The sequence below is a fragment of the Haliaeetus albicilla genome, chromosome 23 (genome assembly GCF_947461875.1).
Source record: "Haliaeetus albicilla chromosome 23, bHalAlb1.1, whole genome shotgun sequence".
NCBI classification, from domain to species: domain Eukaryota; kingdom Metazoa; phylum Chordata; class Aves; order Accipitriformes; family Accipitridae; genus Haliaeetus; species Haliaeetus albicilla.
In genome coordinates, this window is record NC_091505.1 from 9,248,762 (window position 1) to 9,275,349 (window position 26,588).

Here is a 26,588-nt window from a genome sequence, read left to right on the forward strand (position 1 = left end):
AAGAATGGGATATATGTAATGAAGTAAGTGCAAAAAGATCCTTTCCATTATATTACACTTTCCCAAATGCAATAGGTTATCATGTAGTGTTTACACAGTAAAAACGATTAGATTTTCTGAACTTCTCCACGCTGCTCAGAGATGTCACCAATATATCCAACTCAAATACAGAAACTTTAAATATTCTAATAAAAATAGCTTTTTTTATAAACCACAAGTAGAAGGCAAATATACCAGAGTATGCATAGCTTTCAAAATGTAAAGTATACCATGAACAATTCAGTATCCTTCTTCATTTATCTGATGTAATGCATCTTATTTACCTTAACAAGTCAAGATTTGGGGACAATGTTGTTATTCTGGAAACACATACTGAAGAACATTGACGGGAGAATGAAATTTAGAGGACAAAAATAAGTCTTATAAATTGTGTATTTAGAACACACATGCCGTATGCTCCGAGCTTCCCTGAAAAAAAATAGTGCAATTCAGTGTATATACTGAATTAAATCAAGAGGTGGTACACTTTTATTCCTTTGAAAAAATACTGTTCTAAAAATATTCAGATGTCCTCTAAACTTTGACTTATTTTATGGAACTATAGCTTTAAATTTAGTTTTCATATGCAAAATATTTACACTGTATAAACTTGCAGAATTTCTAACAAACTATATTATATATACTTACACAAAACTTAATTTATATATAATCCTATTATATCTTGCAGATCAAAACTCACCACATGTACAATAATTTACAATGACAGAAGCCTCAAGCATCAAAATATCTCCTTTAAAATAACAATATTAGATAAAAGTCCTCTACAGATTCTGAATTGCAATATTTCCTGGATTGCTTGAATATCATTAAACTTCTCAGAATATGCAAAATTTTAATTAAATATCAAGTAGCAAGGTTTGTGCTGTCATAAGAAATGCTTGCAACTGTTTAAAAAATACCTGAAAAGGAACAAATTAAAGGTTTACAAGAAGCCTCTGAAATGAAGGCTTGAAACTAGAATGCACTGGAAGGTTCAATATAAGTGCACACATTATATGTAAATCTTGTATACTTAAGTCCCTTAAATACTTAAGAATAAATTCATTGAACAAAAGTTAAATTAAACAGTAAGCTATAAATGTACAAGTTTTCAACAGTATTTGTAACTGAAAATTTTTGCCTACTTTGGTATAAAAAGTTCCTTTAAACAGGCACATTTACTTTTAGAAGACAAATACAAGCTTTAATACTATGGCTATTGCTGGATATTTAAGCAATGTCTCTGTAGGTCTGGTTTTAATTATATAAACCTTCTTTAGAACCATTTTATTTTGTATTAATCCAAAGAACCAATATTGCCAACAGTGATAATTTGTAATATACTTTAGTGCTGAACAGTTAGCCAAAACAGGACTTCTCAGAATCCAGTACAATTGTCATTTGTTTAAAAAATAAATAAAAAAAAAATCAATTTACAGTAAAAAATAGCTTTTTCTTTTCTTTTGATATCTACTGAGCTATTTGAATTTTTTTTACTTAGAAGCATATCACTGAAATCCCTTCCATAGTTTTATTTCAAAAAAGGAAAATTTGGAATTCTCAGGTAACTGGAAAATTTCAACACTTTTCTCTGAAATCTGACAATAGAATTTATTTCCACAAACGTATTCCTAATGGGAATACACACATATCTAATTTTTTTACACAATGTGAATATTCCTATTGCCATTAATGCACTTATTCACAACATGTAAGACTGAGCATGAATTTCCTTACAGGAACATGACCTACAATGTAATAAATTAAAGCATTCTTATGAAAACAATAAATCCATTTCATTTCAATTGTACCAGACTTTCCAAAATCACTCTTAAAGCCCTCCATAACTAGAAGATGATTAATAATGTTCCCAGTCCACAGGTTCTGAAAGGCACGTAATTGAAGAGTTGGTTTTGTTTGTTTTGAAGTCCTCCTCAAATGAAGGCAGTCTAAAATAATTTGTGTTAGGACAGTCTAATGTAAGGCATTAAAATATTCCTCTCTATGCTATGTTAAGCACCACTTGCTATTAACAGTATAGAACGAAGCCAACATTTTCTTCAAAAATGTGTTTGTACTTGGGACATCATTTGTGAGGGAGATGCTGATGAGGCTGATGAATTGGGTATCTTAGAATTATTTGTGATCTGTAGTTCTTCAAGTCTCCTTATATAATCATCACGTAACGCAAGGAGCTCCATGTAACGCTGCTCCACTGGATTTGGCTGCTAGAAAGAGATTTATATTAGTCTTATCACTTCAGTCCAACTACTTCTATACAGTTAGGCTGCTGTAGTATTTGTTTTCCTGGCATTACTCAGTATTTGTAGTTTCCAACATATGTAACAAGTTGTTACAGAAATATTTATTTCTATAATGCAAGAGCCCTCTGCCTTCCAGTTGTTCCCATCCAAAGAAAATCTTTACACAAAACAGTTCTTCCTACCTCAATAAAATCAGCCAGCATTTCCTGGAGCACATGGATTTTATTTTCTTATTATCTAATACTGTGTGGAAGATAGGTGTGAATACCTTGTCTGAAGCTTTTCTCTTCCTGACTTATTAAAAGGCTTTAGATTCCAGAGGTCAGATGTCTCATCATCTTCCCTAAAAACAGTGTTTAGCCAGACTATTTTAGCTACACTGATGAGATTAAGATGAAATCCATGTCTTCAGATTAAATAATTTCCCTTACTGATGAAATTTACTTCAGTTTTTAATAGTAGTGAATTCTGTAAGTAAACCTGAATGTGTTTAAAATCAACCGCCCTGGCATTCAAGAGATTACTCACAGAAAGAGCATCTTAACTGTTTCCATTTTAAGCTTAGCTTCCTTCTTCAGATCAAATAATGAAACAAATGGAAAAGTATTACAAATGTCCAAGGCAGATACAGAGCCTAAAGTTACCTTCAGCTGTATAACCCTGTCAAGAAGTTGCTGCTGTTTCACAGTTAATTAAATTAAGCCTGTAATTAAAAGCTATTAGCAGTACAGTAGGAGCAAATGTAAATGCCTCACCAGTTGAAAAACAGCTGAATTGGCACTCTTCGGTGCACCACTCACTATGCACCCCAGAAGAGGACAGCGATGAATGCTGAAGCAACTGTGGAAGTTGGATCAATGACTGAATCTAGTTACTAAGATGATTAGAGATGTAGGGTTAATGATGTTGCTAGTGACAGACCAGACTCTTCATTAGACTGAAGTCTGATCCGGAACATGCTTCTAAGTAACGGCACTAAGAAAGGTCATCAAAAAACTGGTTCAGGCCACATGCCCACTGTTCAGTTGCTTAAGTGAAGATGAAGCATAAAATTCAAGTGCAGCACAGAAAAATTGTCGCATTTTATATATAAAAATGGCAAAAATGAGGGACCAGTAGTAGCAGCATAGAAGATCATCACATGGGTTTGCATTTCTAATAAAAAACTCCTGCCAAAAACCTTCCCTGAATAATGGCAAAGCGCATTTTTAAGTAGATTTACAGCTAATTTGCATGCCCTACAATCCTTCACTTTCTAAAATAAATCTTTGGATTCATCTTTTGCAAAATGGCCTCATCTTTCACAGCAAGCCACAAAAGCTCTAAAACTAGAACTTCAAATTAAAACTGGCAACATACTTGTAAGAAAATATATAAAACCGTCTGGCTTTCTTGCAGCCTCTGAAGTGTTGTAAATAAATACAGGAGATCAGCTGCAGAAAAGGAAGTGCATTCCCTGAAAACTCCTGATTCATTCCAGGGGCTGGACTGTGAAGACTGCTTCTGTCAAAGAAATTGCTCCTCTATCTTCTACTCAAAACTCCACAACTTGTTAGGAAGGACAAGTAAGACTCTGTACACCGTCTTTACATGCCACATTGCTAAGGATTCTAGAAGACTGTAACAAACATTGAGTGTCCATATATTAAACATTAAAAGCACAGAACTGAACTATATGTAATTTGATAAATGCTTTTCTGGGCTTCCAATCTGATCCGCTTGTATGATTTTCAGTAACAGCTTTCATCCAACAGTTACACAGTCTAAACAATGTTGGGTCATCAAAGTTACATAAGAAAAGAAAAAAGATTCTTACCATAAGCCATCAATACAGATAGCAGTTTTGAAAAAGAAAGGACCGAATAGATCATCTTAATTTGTAAAAGACTTCATACACTCTCTTGGAAAAAGAATAAAGACTAAGCAAATGCAACTAAGCGTGTTTGTGATGCTAATGCCCTAACTCTTCAGGGGTCAGTAAGCCCTATTTCTAAGTGTTGTCACTCACCCTTTAGTAGCATGAAATGCCCTTAAAAAATGCTCCCCCAGGCCAGTCCGCAAGAAAAGGGACTAGAAAGAGCTTGAAGATGACTTGATACTAAGCAGTGAAATAAGTTCAGTGTTCTGAGAAGAGCTGAGTGAGTAAAAAAAAAAAAAAAAAAACCACAAAACCCCCCCCAAACCAAACTGAATAATCATTTTCACTTTTTTCTCTGCATCTTTACAAAAACCTGAAAAACGTGAACAGATTACAGGTACTATTCTACAAGTCAGTTACGACACAAAATCCTACTTCTGAAGTCTAAAAGCATTTTGTACATTATAGAGAATTTACTTACTTGTTGCCGAATTCTTGGGTTCCACCTGATGTAGTAATTGACCCAGAGCTCTAAATGACGCATACTGGCTACCGGATAGAGCGCTCGATTTAGCTCTTTAGTATAAAAAGGATTGGTGTATTTAGATTTTTCACTGTTTATTAAAGACCATAATGATAATGTTTTCTCAGTCACTTTCTAAAATGAAATTGAAATAAGAACAGTAAATATTTGCACAAAATCAGGAAATCCATCAGAGAAGCCAAGGTTACATTCTAAAATTAATACACTTCTGATTTACTTAGAAGCATAGTAAGTTACTGTATTAGAAATATTCCAAAACCAGAGCTTAGCAAGTATTTTAGTGACTGAATAGTCTTTAAGCTACCAAAACTAAGGAACTTACCATGCAACTATTCTTTAACGAGAATAAAGCCAGTTCAAAACCATTGTCATACAAGGAATATAACCAAATATGATACAACGAAAACTTTTTGTAATCATCTAGAGTCAAGATAGCAATACAACTAAACAATCCGTGGTTTGACTAACCTCTTTTTCTCTAACAGACTCACTGTTATACAAGAAAGTACCAAACCGGCAGCTGTACAAGTGATCCAGGATTGTAATCAAGAACTGCTCATTGAATTCAAAGGCTGTAGGAAACTAAAAACAGAAAAGATAAATTTGTTCTTTCCATCATAAAAGGAGGGAGAGATGCACATGCCCTGGTTAAGAAGCTAAAGGTGGCATTTAGAAGCCTGAATACATCTACAAATAATTTTTAAGATAATACTTTTATATACTTTATAGCACAGTAAGTGTTCAGATGACATGAGGTGTTCAACTTTCTCAAACTAGTCACTGAAAAGAACTCTTCTCAAAATGTTCTTAACTGCCTTTAATTTCTAAATAGAAGAATAAAATACAGAATGGTTACAGTTATATTTTTACTAGCAAGACAAAGTAAGATATCCATAGTGCACTCTAAACAGTGCAGCACCAAACCGGAAAATAAGAGTTTAGCTCCTAATCCTTGGCCCTAAACAGACTTAAGTTTGCTGCTTTGTTTGTTACTTATTGAAAATACGTTTAAATCACAGCACTCAATAGCTCCCAAGCTTCCTTCTGAAGCTTTGACAAAACAACATTTGTTCCTGTAGTTCAAGAGACAGCTTCACAAAAATGGTGAAACGAAACAACAGACCCTATTAAGATAGTTGGATGCAATTCCTGTAAAAGCATTCTGCTGGGTCACATCTCAATATGTTTCCAAGAAGCCCATATCCAAGACACACCAGCCTTGCGTGCATAGCCAATGCCATATTAAGCAACATAACTACAGCTTGTATACCACTTTTAGAAATTGGGTAGAGAGATGGTACCATTTAAAAGTAAATACACTCTTTTTGGTTACAGTCAGAGCAGAGGGGTATGCTGTCCTCTTCAAATACTTTTTTTTTTTTTTTTAATAAAGATCTAGGTTTTTAATTCAGTAATATCTTAATCATGTTACCTTCTGCAGAATGATATAACATACCTGTTTAGACATCTGCCACACACAATCAATAAACTGGAGAAAGATGGGTGATCTGTCTGCATCAGCATGATTTTTATCACCATGGCCTATTCTCTGAAATGAAGCAATACAGCCTCCTGTTAACCAACACAGTCTTTTATGGCCAACAGACATTGTTTCTTATTTTGCAATAGAATATTAATGCTTCTGTAATAGAGCAACCTGTTCTTATGATTTCAGAATTAGTTATTGCACCAAGGAGGAAAGATTCAGATATACAGAAATACTGCAAAGCTGTTCTGAAGATGTCTGACAAAAATTCCAAAGTGATAATTGGTCCTGTTATAAAAACCTGCTAGTTATTGTACAAGCAGAACGGTTTAAGCATCCATTACTTTGCAAATAATCAAGACATATTTTGAACTACATTTACCTAATAAGTTTGTCAAAGTCAAGTTATATACTTTGTCTTTTGTAATTTAAGCCACTGGAGAAACTAGATCATCAAACTATCCACATAGATTCTCCTCTTCCCCCTCCACACTTGAACCTAAAGATTCATCCTGAGGTAGACAGTGAACATAAGCGAGCTCAAAGAAATGTTCATGTTCTTCACAGAAAATTAATGCTAATTTTTAAAGTTTGGGTGAGCCACTTATTCTGAGGAGTCCAAAGTAACAATCAAAGGAATTGTCCCCACAGACAAAAGTTGGTTTGGTCACCAACTGTTTCCTTCCTTTTCACATCTGATAGCTGAGAACAGATAAGAGATTCAGGGAAAAGAGATTTTATTAACTCCATAATTCTGCTTGAATATAATTGCCTGGAGGAGACAAAAGAAGAGCATGTATGTTGAACTAAGATGTTGCCTATCTGCCTGCAAGATAGCAGGCTTAATGTCTTAAGGACATGAAAAATGATAAAACCAGTACACTACTCTGTAACAAGGATTTGCAAGATAGTTTAAAATAATAGAATTGAATGGCAGGATATAGAGGGAGATGAGGGATTGTAGTTTAACTCAGTCAACAGTAGCAAATTACTAGAAAAGCACTACAGGTAAGACAAACAAATTGGCTACCTTGCTCTCCAGTTTTCCTGGTTTAAAATACACGGTATCTGTTAACAGAGTCATATGTATTTTCAGTAAGGAGTAAAAGTCCTTCCACTTTCACTATCGTTAGTTTTAGGATGTCTGAGTATTTTCCATCTGTAAATTATGTCTATGCCTCATATTTCTTATATCAGAAGGCATTATTAGAATGACATTCCACATAGAAAGCAATTTTATCACCTGGATATTATGCCAAGTTTAACAGTTGGACTCAATGACATTAAAGGTCTTTTCCAAGCTAACCAATTCTATGACTCTATGATTCTAAGTTCACTATACATAAAAAAGCTGGGGTAGGGAATTCCTTTTCAACAAGGAAACTTACTGTGCGCTTCATTAGATAGAAAATACAGAGAGAAACTGTTAAGTAGTCTACTATTTAGTTATTTGTTATTAAAACATCCAAATTGCAACCCCAGTAACATGAAAACAGAAAGTTTGCTCTAACCCAGACAATATAAGAAACACCCTACTCTTCTCCAACTCGCCACCTGAGGGAAGGTGTAACAATAATAGTTTCAGAGATGAGGTTCAGGAAATGCTAACTGCACTGAAGTGCCTAGTCCTCACTATTAAAACTCACAGCTCTATCAAATAATTACCAAACCAAAACAGAGCATATATGATCAAAGTATTTTCTGCTTACATTATCAGTTTTTATCATAGAATCATAGAATCATTTAGGCTGGAAAAGACCTTTAAGATCACCGAGTTCAACCATTAACCGAGCACTGCCAAGTCCACCACTAAACCACATCCCTAAGTGCCACATCTACATGTCTTTTAAATACCTCCAGGGATGGTGACTCAACACTTCTACAGAACACTCCAAAAAAGGACTACCTTCACTATAAGCTAAACAACCCATCAAATCAAAATACATGGTACTCTCAGAAAACAGCAGATGGCTAAAGGAGAGTGGCTTCAGCCACTTCCAAAGATTACTACTTGAGTGAGCAAGTTGGGAAAGTAAAATAGCAGTTTAAGCAAAAGCAAGCTATTTAAATCACCCTTATTGCTGCTACATTGTCAGAGATGAACCAGTGGACTGAGCTAGTCATCTGGAAGGTGTGTAGAAGTCCTACCTCACTAATAGCAGAAAAACATTATCTGTTGAGACAGAACAAACTCCTTCGATTCCTCAAACTAAAATTAATGGTGTAAAAAAAAAAAGAATCATAGATCATTCAAATTTATTCATAATAGTGAAGGACACACACTCTCTTTTTAAGCTTTGTGTTAAACCATAACATATGTGCTAGGCTACAAGTCTCCTAGTTATACAATCTAATTTTATCTGTGTCATGACTATTAACATTTTTTAAAAATACAAAATAAAATATGACAACAAAAAGGCAAGCCAGTGTTTTCCTGTGGCTGTACCAAGACAGAATACTTCAAAGGTTTATGCAACACATCGCTACTAGAAGACTACAGGTAAGCACACAAAAGAACTGGTCTACAGCAGATATCACTCCCAACAATCAAAATGCAAATCTCCTAAGCCTCAAAGCACCTTTAGAATGTCAGATCAAACACTGAGGCAGCCTACAAGCACACTTAAATGGTGAAGTGATTCATGCTGAGTAGCTATACATGAATTTCCAAATGACTGAGACACTCTTGCAAATGTAAAATATGCATGAAATACACACCTAGGTATATTTTTCCATGTCTTGATTTTTCCAGATTGCCTATTTTCCCAATTTTAGCAATATTAAGGAATATCTTTGAAATATTCACCAGGGACAAATTGTGCAAATAACTTCTACTGAAGGTGTGGAAACCTCTTACTGTGAATTATACGGTTCAGTATCAACAAGTAATGCTGTTGTAAAGCTCCCAACTTGTTTTATGTTTACATATCCCAGCACACAGTCCCTGGCAACCTATTCTGCTTCTCCAGGTTCCTCATATACGTTTCCTGGTTAAACAGTTAGCTGCCAAGCATAAGAGAAGTTCCACTAAGACTCTGAAAAGTTTCCTAACACAAAAACCCTTGACTTTGCATTATACATGGGTAGAATATTAAGGACTTGCTACAGACAATTTCTACTTAACCTTTTAACCATCCAGATGACAGCTGAACAGAACTAGAGTCAGCATTATCAGTGACAGCCTCTTGAGTTGAGAGCTATTAGGACGAGTTTAGAGCATTTGGGAAGAAGCATTCAAAACATCACTTAAAAGACATGGGCCAGACTCCATCATCTGCCTCTCATGACATTATCAGTAATCCAAAGAGAGGGTGAGGGAAAAGCCTCATGTCCCAGCCTTATTTGATCTTCTGAAAAGTTTGGGAGGACATCATTTTTCTGCTTTCTCATTTTCTTTGCTCATTAACGACAGTAACCCTAGCAATTCTGTATTTTTAAAAGGGTGTAAAGGACAAAATAGGAGTTGTCAGAGAAAGAATAGCAAAAAACCATTAACCAAACAGGTCCAAAACCAAAAGCTCTGCTCAGATTTACCTGGAAGTGTTTTAAATCAGAATTCCAAAATAACAAAAAGAATTATCAAACCTTGACACAATGAGTAGTCTAACATTAAAAGCTTTTTAGAATGTTAATGTTGCATAGTCCTTGCAATTAACTTCTAATTCTTACCGAGGCAAATTTGTGTCCAAAGCTTATCCACTCTTTTTGCACCAGAACTTCAAAGCCTTCAACTGTCCTGTAGTAGCTGTCTAGCATCAACATGGCCAGCGATGTTAGCTGTGCTGTCCGGTCCCAGCCATCGCTGCAGTGAACCACCACAGAGCTCCTTCCTGAGGATACCTTGTCTGCCACTTGAATAGCTCCTGTCAAGACAAGCTAGCAAAGAGGAACAGACGCCAAAACACACAGATTAGTGTTATCATTCTAACAAAAATAAATTGATTTCTTTGTATCTACACAGCATCTAAATCAATACTGTTTCCATTAAAAGACCTAAAGAGCATGGTGTAGTTAATTGGAAAAGAATTTCCTAGGAGATCAAGTAAATTTCTTGTATAAAAATAGAGAAACAGATTGGTTCCCTAATCCCTTAGTAAGATCTAATTCATCTCAGCAAATTCTTAAAAAATGGGGCAGAAAACAGTAACCTTGATAAACTGAAGAACATAAGCTTCTTTTTTAAAGAAAGAGAGGATTTACCATAGGATATACTCTCTAAAAATTCTGTATTTCATTTGGCTCCTTGCTTTGAGCTAAATTACTGAAATACCTCAATTGTTGGAAAAAGGAACTTGTACCCTTCTATTATGCTTATTTTCCAAATATTAACTTAAAATAAAAATTTTATTAAGTAGGAGTCATTACATAATATACTAAATACTTTTGCACAGTTGCACTTGAGGCAAAAGGTTCGAAGGTCAACTAGTAAGAACACTGGTAAATTTAAGTATTTTATTTGTGCTACAAGATGACAATTACAAAATTTACAAATAAATTTACAAGATTTATTTACAAAGCCATAATTCACAAAATAAAGTCACATACATACTGACAACTAAATTAATTACTAATCCTTCACAATGACAGTTATCTATAGTCTGTATTGCTAGAAACCAAAATAAATCAGTTCTCACACACATAAAGACAATCACACTAGCAATGCATTCCTCTGTTAAAGACTGACATTTGACTTAAGGCAGACAAACGTTGAATTTCACCTACTGTTGCTTAGTAATGAGATCTCATAACATACTCTAAGACTAGTTGGCAAAAAGCCAACACTCAGTGATGCTGTTTTTGTAGTCCAAGTAGTTTGATGTGTTCCATATAAGGACTATCTCAAAGTCTAGCAAAGAAAGCAAGTCTGATACAACAGATTTGGACAACTGTTATTTCAAACAAACAGCAAAAAGTTACCTTTATATGTTCTAACCAATGGGTTGATTCCAGACTTGACAACCAGTGTGATTCTTCCACATTAGGATAAACAATGTCCTTCAACTTCTTCAAAGATTCCCGCATGACATGAATGTTATGAATGTCCAAGAAGAAAAGTTCTGCATTGGGATACGCATCTTCACCTTCATATCCTCCCCCAGTTGCCTACAAACAAGAGTCCTAAAATTAACTTTACTCATAGATACACTGTTGTAGCAGCTTTCCAACAGAGCAGGAAGGGACTGAATTTTATTTATACTTTATTTTGTAGTAGAGCAATATATAATTTCAGTTGCTTGTTTAAAACATCAGTCTCAGACACAAGCTTTGGAGGGGCAAATGCTGGAGAATACTGGGGGGCTTTCCTTTGTCCAAAAGGACAAAATGTATTAAGCATAGCACGTGGCCAAAAAGACATTCAAGTTGCTCCAGCTAGCCTAGTTCCTTTCAAAACCTCAAGGGAGTAACCCTAAAAGAGAAAATTAATTATTTTAGATTAACACTAAGAGGTTGTTTGTACTGTTGGGCCTGGAGACCTTTGAATAGGATTGAAACAGCCAGGTAAGGGACAGTGGGCCAGCATCACATCAGTCAGGACTCAGACTGCTTTGAGAATAAAGACACTTGTACCTTCCCTCATTACTTTTGAGATTCATGGTGGAAACAGCTTTTCCCCGACCAACTGACATTACAATGTCAATATTTTTTCTTCGTTTATGTTCACTTTTCCTACCAAGGATTAAACAAACTTGTGATTCTGAATACAAAAAAAATCAACTTACTTCCTAGACAGATTATTAAGGTTAAGTTAAAATGTGAAGTACATCACACAAAACAGCAATTACTCATAACATACACTAGATCACCACCTCCGGAGAATAAAATTGCTCATTTCTTTGTTTCTGTACCAAGTGGAAAGAAATTCAGTCAAAAGGATTTGTCTGTTTCTTTACACCACTAATTTAAGAGTGGTGTAATCTCAGGTTTACAAGTGCAAACTTGCTACAAAAAAACCCCAAAACAACAAAAAACCAAACCCACCAAAAGACTTCCATGCTTAAAACAGCCTAGTTATTTACTACTAAAATTGAACTGATAATTGAAATAGATTTAAAAAATATTAAATTTAATGACTAAAGAGTTCCATTAAGAATAAGCTATGTTTCGTTTAAGAATTAAGTTCAAGAATCTGAGATTCTGCCTCTAAGAAGTAAATTAATATTAACATTAAAGTTTAAAGTAACTTTTCTAACATTAAATTTTATTGCTAAAGACTAAACATGTATTCAGATCGTTAAGAAATTAAAGAGCCACATAAGTAGAAGGGCTATTCTACTGCTGCTCTCTCAAAACATTTAATTACCACCACAGCAGAGGATGTGCCTGGTCACAAAAGGAAGTGGAAAAACCACACGTAATTTAGGACACAGTACCACTGATGAGATTTTCCGAAGATAGCTGCAAAATCGCAGCATTTCCTGCAGACAGCAAAAACATGCCATGCCATGAATTGCGATAAATAAATTTTGCCTTTATAAGCCATTACAGCCACCAACTACACATCAGACAATAACCTGAAGTACGGCATAGCCCTTTCCCATTAGTACCACCTACATTTCTGTATAGTAGCACAGTCTCTCTATTCTGTGCTCTCTATCTCCTTCCTCAGATGTGGTGGTATTCTCAGAGCTGCCAGGCTCTGTGCTAAAAGTAGTAATGATTGTATTTTTCTCTTTCCTTTGAGTATTATGAAGGCCTGGTGAGGAATGATTGTAATTTTAGCATCAGGGCTGCTGCAACTCCTACTGACTGTGCGGTCTTGACCTATGTACAAAGAACACAGGAATGCATGAGTAGCATAGCCCAAGATTTTGCTTACACTTATTTTCACAGCTGTTCAAGGAAACTTTTTTCAGTGCTGATCAACGCTGGCTTGGACTCTCAGACCCAGAAATGCACTCTACTGCTTTCACTGCTATGACTGAGTATTTCATATTTAGACATATCAGGAGTTAATTAAAACACATGGGTGCAATACATAGACCATTTTAAAAAGCTGAAAACTGTGCTTCATACTTCAATAAGTATGCGTGTATAAAAGTTTGGCCATAATACATCTTTGAAACCAACGGGGTAAAAATTTTAGTTTGTCCAAGAACTGGGGAAAAATTTAAGTTCATGTAAGAACTGACATTCCTTCCCCAAGGCAAACAGAAGGATTACATGTTTTGTTCACCCATTAAAATTCAGTGTGCAGAGGATAATGTGATTTGTAGAGCAAAATGCAAGCAATTGAAGCAGACCCTCAAAATACAAACCATCAGATTAAAACCCAGCCAAACAGCCTCTAGGATAGAGTGTCTGAACAAATGCATGCTATACAAAAAGCCTTATTTCTTGCTTAATAAATTACAGCCCTCTTCTCTATAATAGAGAATATAAAGGTACAGATGCGTGCGTTTAAGTTGCACAGAGCAAAACACTAACATTATTGTCCCTCTTGAATTCTGAAGCAACTTAACATGTTACATATAAACCTCCTAGAAGCAAACAAGTTTTACCATTTCATATTCCTTTCAGCACAAACATTGAAGAGGGCTCATTCCACTAGTGTTCATTTAAACAAAAAAAACTATTCAGAAGCTAGAACTCCTTCTCTCCCAGATAAGCACACTCATCATTTCACTAAGATCTCAAACTATCTTGAGCTCGTACCTCTCACGCTTTTTGCTGTGCAGACACACAACTTCACTAGTAAGTACTGGAGAGCATGTCCACTCCATTTGTGCTTGAATTTCAGTGGGTAAGGGACTATCCTAGACTGGAAGGAGTGAATTTGGTACATTCTTATATGAAGAAAGCATTAAACTTGCATCCTTCACCGCCTCTCCCTAGCTAGACTCTCCATATAAACATGGAGCACATCCATGTCTGCTGTGCTCTATGTCAAATACAACACTGATGCACTGTGACTGGCATTATCTGAGTATGCCCTAACAATCTGGTCCTCACCAGAGTTGAGGGGGGCAGAAAGGATATCAAGGCACAGGGACACCTTTTCTTCTTGAAAGGTTGGACCAGATCATCTTCCGAGGTCCCTTCCAACCTGGGCTGTTCTATGATTCTGATCCCATTTAGGCTTTGACTGCAGATTAGCAAAGAAATGGTCACGTCATATGTAAAACACTATTTCTGTTACCGCACTTACCAACTACAGGTACCTAGGGAAAAATAGGTATCTAGGTATCCAAGATCATACCCATATTGCTGTTTAGAATGCAAACCCCCAGATTAACTTATCACTTTCTCTTTATTTGCTGGATGCCTGGATAGGTTTGAACTAGTTCATGTAATGGTTAGGAAGAATCAACCAAAGGATGCCTATCAGTGGGCTTGGCTTTATGCACACAGCCTTTCCAGGACAGAATTTTCCCAGAGGACATGAAGCAGAGCTGTGTCTTGCACAGAGGTGGCATGTCATTCCAACAGAGGAGATGCTCTACAGCTCAGCCTACATCTCCCTCACAGTGCAAAGGGTAGTCATACCTGACTTCAGTCCCATGCCAAGATCTGTGCTTGACCGATAACAGACAGGGTAAAGCGTGTCTGGAAATCCACATATGGTCCTGAAACCCTGCTTATGACCTACTTTAGGCATTCGTGTCATTTCATGGCCTTGAGCCTCAGTATTTGGTTTTGTAAATATATATTTGCTTATATAAAGTTATCTACATTAAGATTACTGTTTCCAAATACCTCCTCACAGAAAACTTCAAACTAAGTCTCCTCCCCACCCCCTTCAAAAATAAGACTATTAAGCATCTGTTTACCTTGTTTGCGACTGCATTGACATTGGGCCTAGCATCATAGATGGTCAGTTTTGAGATTTGCCCATTAGCCTCCCTGATGATATCAAGATATCTTTCATCATCTTTATTCCGCTTGCCACCCATTCCAACAAGGGGTTGACTGCAGCGCATAATAACAGCTTGAGTCTCTGGATGAATCCATGACAGAACCTAGTCACATGTCAAACACATTAGAAGACATATATTTTATTAAAAAATCGTAACTTAAAACTTAAGTTACATTCTTTAAAATAGATAAAAAGTATTAATTTTCATATTATTTTATTTCTTCAATAGATAATCCCCAGACATCTCAACTACTTCCACTTTAGTCTCATAAAATTTAATTGATAATAATCTTTAAGAGTTCATTCTCTTACATATTTAACTCTTATTGAAATTATGCTTACTTATATAATCCAGTACAAGTCTTAGTTTGCACAAATAATTCTGAAAAGCAAACTGTAAACAAACATAGCAATGCCTGCCAAAACTAAGAAACAATTCAGAAGAATGAACTCATTGTAGAAACAGTGACTAAGATGCTCCAATTCTACAAGAACAACTTTTCCCTTTTTTTGGATAAGGAAGGAAAGTTGAACCTTTCTGCAGTATCTTGAATGTTTCCCCTTCTCTTTAAAGTACATTTTGTTCCTCAGCCCTCGTCACAAAAGAGGAGGCACTGGAGCAGAGTACATGCTGCCTTTGTTGTTCTTCTGAGCCAGAGGGGACTTACCACAAACAAGAGATAGTGAGCTGCCCAGGGAACAGATTGCAGTGTAAGAGATTAAAGATAAGCACTGCAAGAAGCAGGCAAAAACTCTAACTTCATCGTTGAAGAATATTAAGAAACAGTATTCTCACCCAGTCTGAAAGTTGTGGGTTACAGAGTGAAAGAACATCAGAGTTAAAAAAAAAAAAAGCCTCAGAAAGTATTCACTCCTGAAATACAACCCTTAGTTGTATATCTAGAAATAAGACCTGTCAGTGTGTGTGTGGGCGAGTATGATTGGTTATTTCCTGACAAGAATAAAATTACTATTACCAAGACAATGACTCTCACTGTACAGGCATACAAAAGCCCTGTCATGAATTTTGAGATGACAGAGAAGATATAGCTAGGTTAGAAGAACTATATGCACACATTATATATTCAACATATATATTTTATACACATTATATATTATACATATACATATGTGTGTACATATCGTAAACTTATAATTATAGGCCTAGCCTGTCAGTAAATACCATATCTAATAATTTATCATATTGAGTTTTGCATCTGTTTGAAATTAACTGAGATTCAAGGCAGCTTTCTGATACTGACTAAGAATCTAGCACCTCTTCTGAGTTTGCCAAATTGAAATATTAGTTAAAACAGATTGTATTGTGACAGAAATTAATATATTCTATAGTGCTATAAAAGCTGTTACATAAAAATTCTCTTGCCTCAGAAAATTTTAGTTACAGAAATATACCCAAAAAAGTCAAATGGGTTTATCTTAAATTCCACAGCTCAATTTAAAGGACTAAAAAGCCCAAGAATTCGCTACAGACAGTATGCATGAGGTCTTATTTTAGGACTGACCATTGGAACTACGTTTAAATGCCATGCAGTTTGCTTACAGGAGGGTAACATTTGCTAGCACTTTTTATGTGCATCCAACAATAGTCAACGAACTAGTACAGATGGCAGTCTAAGGCTCATACTTCATTAAAAAAAGGGAATCTGCAATGCTGGCAGTTGTTCCTAGAAAAGTCAAGACAAAACCAAAGTTGGAATGAGTGATTGTCGTGGGGGAAAAACGGAAATGTGGCTTGGCCAAGACACTAGTTTCAAGCAGTAAAAAAAACACCAGCCAATCAAAACTATTTTGCTGTAACCATTTCCAAAAAAAGCATCCTCTGTGTCGTGTTCAGCAAAAAGTTGTTTGGATGCATACTTAAACTAGCTACACTATAAGGTAACTTTCATCACATAATACTCACCGGGATTCTATTTCGGGACCTAAAGGCAGCAACTTTCTTGAGATCATCATCTGTTGCATTATATGGCACTACTAAAAGCGATGGATATGTGTCACACAGTCCATAATGTTCATTAATAAAAGTTACTCGCCACCGTTCATTAGGCAGTCCCTAAAATGTAACACAAAGTTTTCAACGGATTTTTGACTGTACAAATAATCTGCTTTTGAATTTTACATGACATTATGGCCACATGGTGGCAACAACCTACCAATTTAACATAACTACAGTACTACTTCAAAACAATAGAAGAAAAAAAAGAGTACAAGACTACACAAAACAGCTCATTGCTGATGGACTCACAGCCTTAAACAACTGCATAGCTATCCCATATACTCTTACATACACAATCCTATTCTTAGAACAAGTTTCAAAACAATGAGTAAAACTAGTAGATGTATTTCTTTAACTGTGGGATTGAGGAAAGAAAATTGCCTTCTCTCTTCCCTCAAAGTTCTGGTTTTCCATTTTGCCTGCTGAAAAGAGACTATGGTCCTGAAAAGGCAGCAGGAGGAAGTCTCATCTCAACCTTTCTTCCCTGTAGCCTGATACTACCTTCAGGTAAAAATAAGATTCAGGGTAGCTTTCCTATTGAGAAACAACAACTTTTAGTTGCAGTCTGCTCAATAAAGCATTTCACAAACAGCAGCCAGGAAATTGAGAAAGACTGATAAGCCCTCCACACACACAGAGTGGGGTTTGTGTGGGTGTTTGTATTTTACCTTTTTTGGATCTTAGGCCTCTAAACCTTGAACCAAAAACTATGGAGGGGGTGTGGGGGGGAAATCTGAGGAAGTTCTTATTGTCTGCCATTTAAATTTAAAAAAAAACAAAACCATGTCATATTTAAAGCAAAAATAAATTGTCTAAAAGACATTTTAAAATTAAACATATCATCCTCTTTAATTGACATTTTTCCACAGTCACCTAAAGAGCAAGATAGAATACTGATAGACACAAATAACTTCTGTAAAGCGATGCTGTTTCTAAAATAAGCTGCTTGGGTTTTTTTTTCCTTCTCTTCAGGAACAAGTAGACCAAATCAAAGATCAAATCAAATCTACATTTAAGACACTGTAGTTACGTATTTGGCACATTCTCCCTGCCTGTGCTCACTTAACAGTGGCACATTGTAAGAAGTATCAATAACTTCCTTCGAAGAGCAAAGACTACCTTCCTGTGACATTCTAATTTTTTTAAAGGTTCCAGTGTTTTATTTCTTTTCTTTACTTTTTTGCAAGTTGTATTTCCACCTTCTCCCATTCTCAGCTCCCCCCACAAAAGAGCTGATAAGAGAAATGTACAAACAATAATTCCTCTATGTAAGTTGTCAGATATGAAAGGCACCAAGCTACTGCAACTTTAGTAACTCACTTGTCTCCTGTATTCGGACATTGGATTGTACACCATCCATCCATTTTCAGAAAACTTTTCTTCATTTGCAAATGCAAAAAAAAGCTGTAGGACATAAAAGAAGCTTATTACACCAAACTTTGGCTGAAAGTGGCAATTATAAGGGCTCATCATCAGTTACACCCTAATGCCCACCACAAAATAGGACTGACTTTTCCATGCCAGCCTCATTCTCTCCATTTAAATCTGATATTTATAAGACTGTAAAGCAAAGAGCAAGAAGTAACAAACAATACAGATCTGCTAATGAAATAATGAAAATGTGACAATAGTTAAAACAAGAAGTAACAAAATAATAAAAATTACAAAGCTTAAGCTGTTGGATTTTTTTTACTGTCAGGAGGTTGAAATGTTTTAAAATAGTTTATATCAGTTTATTTCCTGTATTTCACATCCTCACCAAATAAACTACTGTTTTCTCATCAAAATTTCTCCAATAGGTACAGCTGCAATTACTACATAAAATATTAGATGCTAAATTGAAAGTGTAAAAAGGTTTTAATTGCTATTCATTGCCATTAGGAAGCAGCCTTCTTTCTGCATCTCCTCCCCAATTGATCCTTACTAACAGAAATCCAGTTTACTGTAAAACTCCATGAAAATTAAAAAGCTGTCATTGAAAATGAAACGAAGTATGTTGTTAGCAGATTACACTGTCTACTTTTCTCTTTCTTTGTTGCTCACTCTCAAGACTCATTTATACAACACAGCATCCCTACCCAGGATTCTGACAACTTCCTTATACCTTTTAGCTTCCTTCTCCTTTCAACCAATTTCAAGTGGGCTGTATTACCTAACTGCATTTTTCCTTGGTTTGATTTTACAGTTTATGATGAAAGCAAAAGTAATGTTTATTTTAAGAATCTCCTTAACTGAGAAAATTGATTTTGGTGGCTTACAAATTCTTCAGATGCCAACTGAGGCATGAAACTAGTTGTTTTGAAAAAAAGAAAACACAGAAGAGAATGTGTTGTCCTAAGCTAACTGAGCAACAGCAGCCAGAGCAGAAAGCATTCAAGTGCCCATCATAGCTCATTTGTAACAAAAAAAAGCTGAAAGTCTCCTAGCTATTCAAAGACATTAAAAGAAGAAATTGAATGCTAAACTGAACATCCCAAATCTACATCATTCTCAGACCTGAACTAAGCAGAAATGCAGAAAACCTGGCAAGCAAGAAAAAAAATTTGTAATTCTAAGGTGCCACAATTACTTCTACAGAGATAAGGCAATGCTTCAGAAGTGCACCATAGGCCCAGGGGAGGTTTCTTTAAATCTTATGAAGGCAGACCCTAATGGCTCAAGGCAATTCAGTTTAGCCTAATATGTGACAATGGCTTAAACAGTAAACAGGTCTAACTGAAACACAAAACTGAATCTCTCCAAAAGGAGGAGTTTCTTCCTCATGTATTTCAAATCAGCAAGTATTTTAAAATTATATTACTGCTTACACAAGATACTTCATCCCACTAGTTTTAGAAACTGGAATTTTAAATTAAATCAGTATTTTAGAGCAAGTACATTCATTGGCAAGTTTGCAGAAGTAAACAATGCATTCCTAAGTTGTGCTTTCTGAATGTCTTCACCATTTTTAAAGGTGTAGGCCTTCAGTGTAAGTAAACATTATGGATTCTTCTAAGTAAACTGCTATCAAGTGGGATGGAGAGACAAAAGAAGAAAGGAAAAGGAAAGCAGTAGACATCAACTGTATTAGAAAAAAAAAATTCCATTAGAAGTAGATGCAAGTATCAGAAGTTAAGCAGAAAAACTGAAAAAGGTTGGTTGGTTGTTTCAATTGCAAACTAGGAATACAGCAGAAGAGGAATATCACCATCTAAAGCAGTAGATGCAACTGATTTGCTGAACTATTAATAGCTAGCTACACGCAAGAACCATCCCCTCCTCCCCAAAGGAATTTGCTATACCCCAAAGAACAACTATGCTAAGAATTCACTAAGGAACCAGAGACAAAGGCAAATCTTGTAACAGTAGGAAAGAGAAACACTGGAATCCTAACAGATCACTTAAAAGATGTCTCAAAGGCATGAATATGTTATTTATTTAAGTTGCAACTTACAGCAAGTTTCCTGGTGAGAACTTAAAAATTACCCAGCTTAAGCCCTGATAAGTAAAATACACAAGTTTATTACAGTGCACTGTGATAGCTGTTACATAGAAGATTTTACTGATTAAAAAAAAAAAAAAAAAAGGTGCTGCTCCAAACTAGAAATAAACAAATGGCAGCTATGCTGCTTGTGTCATCCACAAGAAATTACATGGAAAAGTGTATTTCGTTTTCATCTTTTAAAAAACAGGGTTAAATTTACTATGCATGAAGAGGGGATGGACAGAATCCTTTCTGAAAGAATAATGTCCTACTATCTACAGCACATTTCATGTAAAGTGCTTAGCTACAGCAGCTTTACCACACCTGCTCCAAAAGCTTTCAGTCACACAACCCACAGCTATTAAAGTTCAGTGAAATTAAGCTTCATCAGTTCTGTTGACATCCCAGGTAGTGCAAATTTTTCCTATATTGCTCAAGAAAAAAAAAGTCATTAGTAGCATGGATCAACCAGCAAAAATCTTAAGTCTAACAAATAACAGAACACTACAATGAATGCAAAGGTGTATGGAGCAAAGTTTGGACTTAGATTTTTATAGGAGCAATTCAGAGAAAACTCTTGAAGTATACTCCAACAAGAACAGTATTTCAAAATGAACAATATCTAAAAACCTGAAGACTAAAAATTATTTTTCTTCTGCAAGAGTTGACTGAATTATAACAAAAATTTATATACACACATTTATATATGCACATTGTGTACAGACTGTACAGTTAATCTGGTTACTACTGAAAGTCTTACTCATTGTATAAAAGAGATTAAAGATCTGAATCCCACCCTCACTACCCCCAACTGCCTCTCACTTAAGACTAGATATTTCGAGTCTTGAAATATTCTGTGAAGATACCCTGAACTTTAGTCCAGGCTAAATGCTAGAGTCTGAAAAACAGCAATACTCCCACTCTACCTTAGGCCCATCTCCCACAACAAAATATACAAAGCAATATATAAAGCAGTTTCAAAGAGTAAAAATGCTTCCTTTTCCACTCTGACAATCATAGCATGGTTCCATTCAACAATATACAGTTTAAAGTAATTTCTCAGCCTAAGATTTTTGTACATTCACACCCACTTAAGCAGCTCCTTAGGTGAAAGTAAAATTTGCATCCCTCCACGTATTCCAACAAGATTCAGCAGAAAAGTCAGAGTATGAAAAAATGCATTTAAAACTCTGTGTATGTTTATACTCATTTCATATAGTTCTATTTAATTTCAAACTACAGTTTAACTTCAGTGTAACAAGCAACCCACACTTACAACCATTTGAATACTAAGAATCATTTACTTAAGCAAACATAAGATATATGCTTGGATACAATTGCATTTTCTTACTTGTATCAATACAAGCCATATTTACCACACATTTGTACATTACTTTTATTTATTAGAAACAAAACGTGATAGGGAGCAACATGAAGTAATTTCTATTGAATAACATTTTTTGTTGAATTGGACCTTTCATTATTCTGATGTGCCAAATTGACAAACCCCATTATAGTGAACAAATCAATGTGATAAATACATATTAAGATCCCAGAAGTGTTTGTTATAGTTCAGGTAAGCTTCCCATCTGCACTAACAACCCATATATTTCCACTTTTGTCCTAAATAACCCAAGCTTACAGATTAAATGCAGTATGTTTGTATATGTCTTAACTTTAACATTGCTGAAGCTTTCACATCACAGTGCCCGTAATCTGAATGCAATTCTACAGCGCAGCAGGCAAATGGGACAGAAAGAAATTATGGGAAGAAGAAATTATGCCGTTTACAATATATTCTGCATAGGTTCTCATATCACTTGACATAAGATTTGAGAAGTGCTATCTTAGTAAAAATACATGGCTTAGCTTTTTGTGGATACAGGTGCCTTCATATTAGTGCCCCTCATACACACACCTGTTGTGTCAGGATGAAAACCGGGAAGTCACTTCACTGCCCATAGGCATTTAGTATGGACCAGCTGAGTATATATTTATATCCTCCAGAGTGCGGATGGCAGAGGAAGGTCGGAGAAGCAAACTAAATGACCAGCTATAGGAATTGCATGACTCCACGAAGCAGAGAAGCGCTGCCAACCTCTGTCAGTGCATCATTATGCACACAGGCAAGCCTTTCAAATACCAGAGTATAATAAAAAGTTGGCCAGTTCCATTCCATGCCTTCTTCGCACATCTGTCCTTCCCTCCACATCTATGGTACATCGCTGCTAAACCCTCCTTCTCCCCAAACAATACTTTAGGTACTCCAAGCCTCCACCCTACCTCCACTCATTTCTTTCTTCCCTCCACACACAAAATTCCATTCCTTTCTCTCATTGTTAATCCTGCCTCTCCAACAAAAAGCACTTCTCCACAGCTCCTATTGCACCCCACCTATTTTCCCAGGAATTAAATCAACTGTAGCTTCATTAGATGTGTCTAAATTCAACAAAAATGGTTAGAAATTTTAAAAAATCAAGCCTACACACAAGAGACATTCAGGTTCAGAACAATATTGCAGTAAAATCAGTGTGTGTTGGGTTTTTTTAGATCATGAACAGGCTTTTTAAAAATCACGAACATATAATCAGAAAGTGTAACTGTGGTCTGTACAGGTATACCTGAGCCAACCCTAGATTAGTTTGGGTGGATACTAACTACATACAAGCAACAGTACAAGTTTCACGTTGACTACCTGCTCAATAAATCAGTGTTTCAGGCAGCGAGGCTGAGCTGGCCTCCTTCCTCTCAGCACTGAGACCAGCTAGCTGATTGATAGCCACTTGAATAAAGCATAGATTTACCTTAAGTTATACTGATTACCGGTTTTATCTCACATCTTGGGTTCAAAGCGAGATAGTTTGCAATCACTTCCAATGTACTGACCATATTCGTTCTAAGTTTCATAGAGATTAGGGCTACATGTCTGATGGAAGCCCATCAATTCTTATTAGTCTATCAACTAATTAAAAATCAGTTTCAAATTCTTTTTGGCTGCCATGAGAAATAGAAATAAGAAATAAAGGAGGCATTAGAGGTAAGAAATAATAATTAAAAAAAGAATAGTAAATCACCACTCAGAAAACTTATGGGGTGCAAGACTAGTGACTTATCAATACCTGTAGTTGGTAAAAACAAGTAAGACTTCTAATACATCAATTAAGATTTTTGCAAAAACAAATTAAAGCCTCTTTGCATAGAATAGAAGTAGGGATTTCATTGCAGACCCATAGTCTAAAAGCAGAAGGCTACTGCTTCACTTGAAGCAGAAGGTTACTACTGCACTTTAAAAAAGACTTTCAAATCTTGTAACATTTTTCATAAGCTACTTTTCATGCTTCACTGTGCAAATAATTCTGTTTACTTCCTTACAGGTGCTAACCTGCAATTTCAACACACACAGTCTCTTTTTCAGTTCTCCTACAGACTAAGTGTTTGCCTCCAACATTGAATTTATCATTACCATTTTGCACACAAAAATAGTATGCGATACACTGGTTGCTCACAACACAATGTAGTTCTGTGAGATAAAGGAGAGAGCAGCTGCAATCTGACAATACAGTTTGGCAAGCAGTCTACTTAAAATAGTTATACATTTACTCTATTTATGGAATCATAGTACATAAATACATGTTCTACTTGTACATGAGCATAAAACTTATATACAATTTATTAAATATTTGACCAATCTTTATGTATTAGAAAAGAAGAAAGCAGCAAAACTAGGACCAGAAGGTGTTACAGACATGCAGAGAAAGTAAATTGTTGTTTCTGTTTCTAACTTACTGACTTATGCTTTTCATATATTATAAATTACTAAGCTTTTACTCAGTTAAAAGGCTGTCAGTTTCTCAGTGTATTTAAAAACAAAGATATCGCTATCCTTGCTTTTAATATGCCATTACTACAGTTCAGCCAGTTACGCCTTACCCATTCATCTAAAAACTAATATCAGCATTGTAGTATTTACATAATTAATTTCTGATCATTTCCCGATACGGTGACCTTACACCTTTATTGCACTGAGACTGACATAAGTCATTCAGAATGAAGCCTCAAGTCAAGATGTTTTTTGCAAAACCAAGTGCTCCATCAGATAGGTTCCTATGCCAGACCTCACTGCCATCTAAAATCATCTTTGTAGGTCCAACAGCAAAATTGGCATGATCTGACTCTCAGACATTTTAAATTACCAGGATAACTAGCTACATTGGGAGTGGAAGAAGTCAGTCAGACAGCATGACTGACAGTGTCTCTCGTCAAAACTGTCATCCCCACAGAGCTATCATGTTTAGAAATAAAGATGTATTATGCAGGTATTATGGTGGCAAATAATCTTATAAAAATGATGATGTGTAGTTTCAAGATAAGATCAGGAAGTGAAGCAGCTGCTATGCAGAAACTAAACTACAGAGACTAAATATATCTCACCTTCTGTGGAGTACTACAAACACTTAATTTTGGGGGGTTGGGGTTTTTGGCTTTTTGTGTTTGTTTTTTTTTTATTTTTTTTTAACTCTAAAAAACACTTTCAGCAACTATTTTTTTTCAATTAGCACAAGTTTGCAAACGCAACAGAGGAATATGGATAGCAGCTGTTTTTTCCATATCAACTAAGCTGTCAGTCAGATGAGCTATCAGATTTTATGTTATGTTATTGATTCAAAGAGCTCTGAACCCAACCTATGCTCAAACTGGAGAGAGACAAGAATTAGCTTCTGCAAGTAAGCACACAGGACAATGTTGAGACACTGACAAACAGTTGCAAACAGACCTGTGATTTATTATAGCTCTCATACACTGCTGTTGGGATGGTGATGGAGAAAAATCTTGAAAACAATTAAGTACACTGCACTCAGAAATAATGTTTTGGGCCGTATTTACCATCCATTTGTCCGAGAATGGTATAGCATGAAGAAAACAGAAGCAAGGCATCTCTAAAAGTTCTCGTTTAGGATCAGCTCTAGGGATATGGTTCCACTACAGATAAAAATCAGTCAGATAAAAGTCTGACATAAAATATAAAAATACAGATAAAAATCAGGACAGTAAAGCTTTAGACCTTTATTGTCCTGATGATGCCTTCTTTCCAGTGCAGAGCTGCACAAGCATCAGTGCTGCTGAACCAGCTGAAGATCAGGGATGCAGTTCCACAAGGTGGTCTGAGCAAAATTACCAGTTTAACCTGCTAAAAATAGGTCATCCCTCTCTTTTGTCTCCTGCCTGCTCCCTGTTCCACTCACATGCCCTCTCTTTGCACTGGTTCTGGTGCATACCGATTTCAAATCAGGTCTCCTTGAATTATTAGAAGTGACACAAGACTAACTCAGAAAACAGAATATTTTGGGCTGGATAAGTGAGCTACATTGGCTTACTTAGCGATTATAAAAGTGTCAGTTTGGTATAAGTGGAATAATCAATGGCTGGAAGGTAGAGAGAAGGAGACCAGAGAAAAGCAAGAACTCAGCATTTGAGTAACAGAGGGCTACCATCTTCACCCAGCTGTCACGTGAAGCCACAGCACGTTCTTTATAAAAGATCTCCCTGATTGAGCTGGCTGCATGGTCAGAGTGTTAGTGTACGTTCAAAGGAGAAGGCAGGCATGCACAGCCCAGACATACTGTCATATTCAGACAGTGAAACCTTGTTCTAAACCAGCCACTGAAAGAGGCAGTCCCCTCATTCCTCTTAATTCACATCCACCCATAGATGCCCCGACTCCATTCTCACATTGGGCTAACAAGACTGAGGAAATGACTCAGGGTAAAGCTTTTATTTTTTTTCCTCCTTGTTTAGCTTTAGTCCCTTTCAGTTCCCTATTTGGTTCATCATGCAGCCTCAAACTCATGCAGGGAAAACCAAGGCAGGAATGAACCACCAGGAAGAAATGCCCACCTTTGGCAGGATCAATTTAAACTGCTTGCTGAAATACAGTGAAAGTACACCAAAAATATCACACACCTGCTTAGCTCATTTTAAAGCGAAGAGCTCATCCACATTGTGACATTAGAAAATAAGGACAGGTGCAACTTCACGATATAACATAGTGTATTGGCTTTGTGT

At 35.9% G+C, this 26,588-nt stretch overlaps 1 protein-coding gene across 5 annotated transcripts in view; it reads right to left on the reverse strand.

Moving 5' to 3' along the window:
* Positions 1 to 26,588, reverse strand: part of MTM1 (myotubularin 1) — a 46,976-nt gene continuing 20,388 nt past the window's right edge. For 4 of the 5 annotated variants that reach the window (XM_069811133.1, XM_069811135.1, XM_069811134.1 and 1 more), the window contains 9 exons: positions 18,383 to 18,466; positions 16,970 to 17,119; positions 14,960 to 15,148; positions 11,109 to 11,294; positions 9,861 to 10,067; positions 6,162 to 6,254; positions 5,174 to 5,287; positions 4,643 to 4,819; positions 1 to 2,267 (listed from right to left, as the gene is read on the reverse strand). In XM_069811133.1, coding sequence (XP_069667234.1) covers positions 2,100 to 2,267; positions 4,643 to 4,819; positions 5,174 to 5,287; positions 6,162 to 6,254; positions 9,861 to 10,067; positions 11,109 to 11,294; positions 14,960 to 15,148; positions 16,970 to 17,119; positions 18,383 to 18,466 — 1,368 coding nt within the window. In that variant the 3' untranslated portion in view covers positions 1 to 2,099. The remainder of the gene's footprint in view (positions 2,268 to 4,642; positions 4,820 to 5,173; positions 5,288 to 6,161; positions 6,255 to 9,860; positions 10,068 to 11,108; positions 11,295 to 14,959; positions 15,149 to 16,969; positions 17,120 to 18,382; positions 18,467 to 26,588) is intronic. The other variant, XM_069811136.1, reaches the window with a different exon arrangement.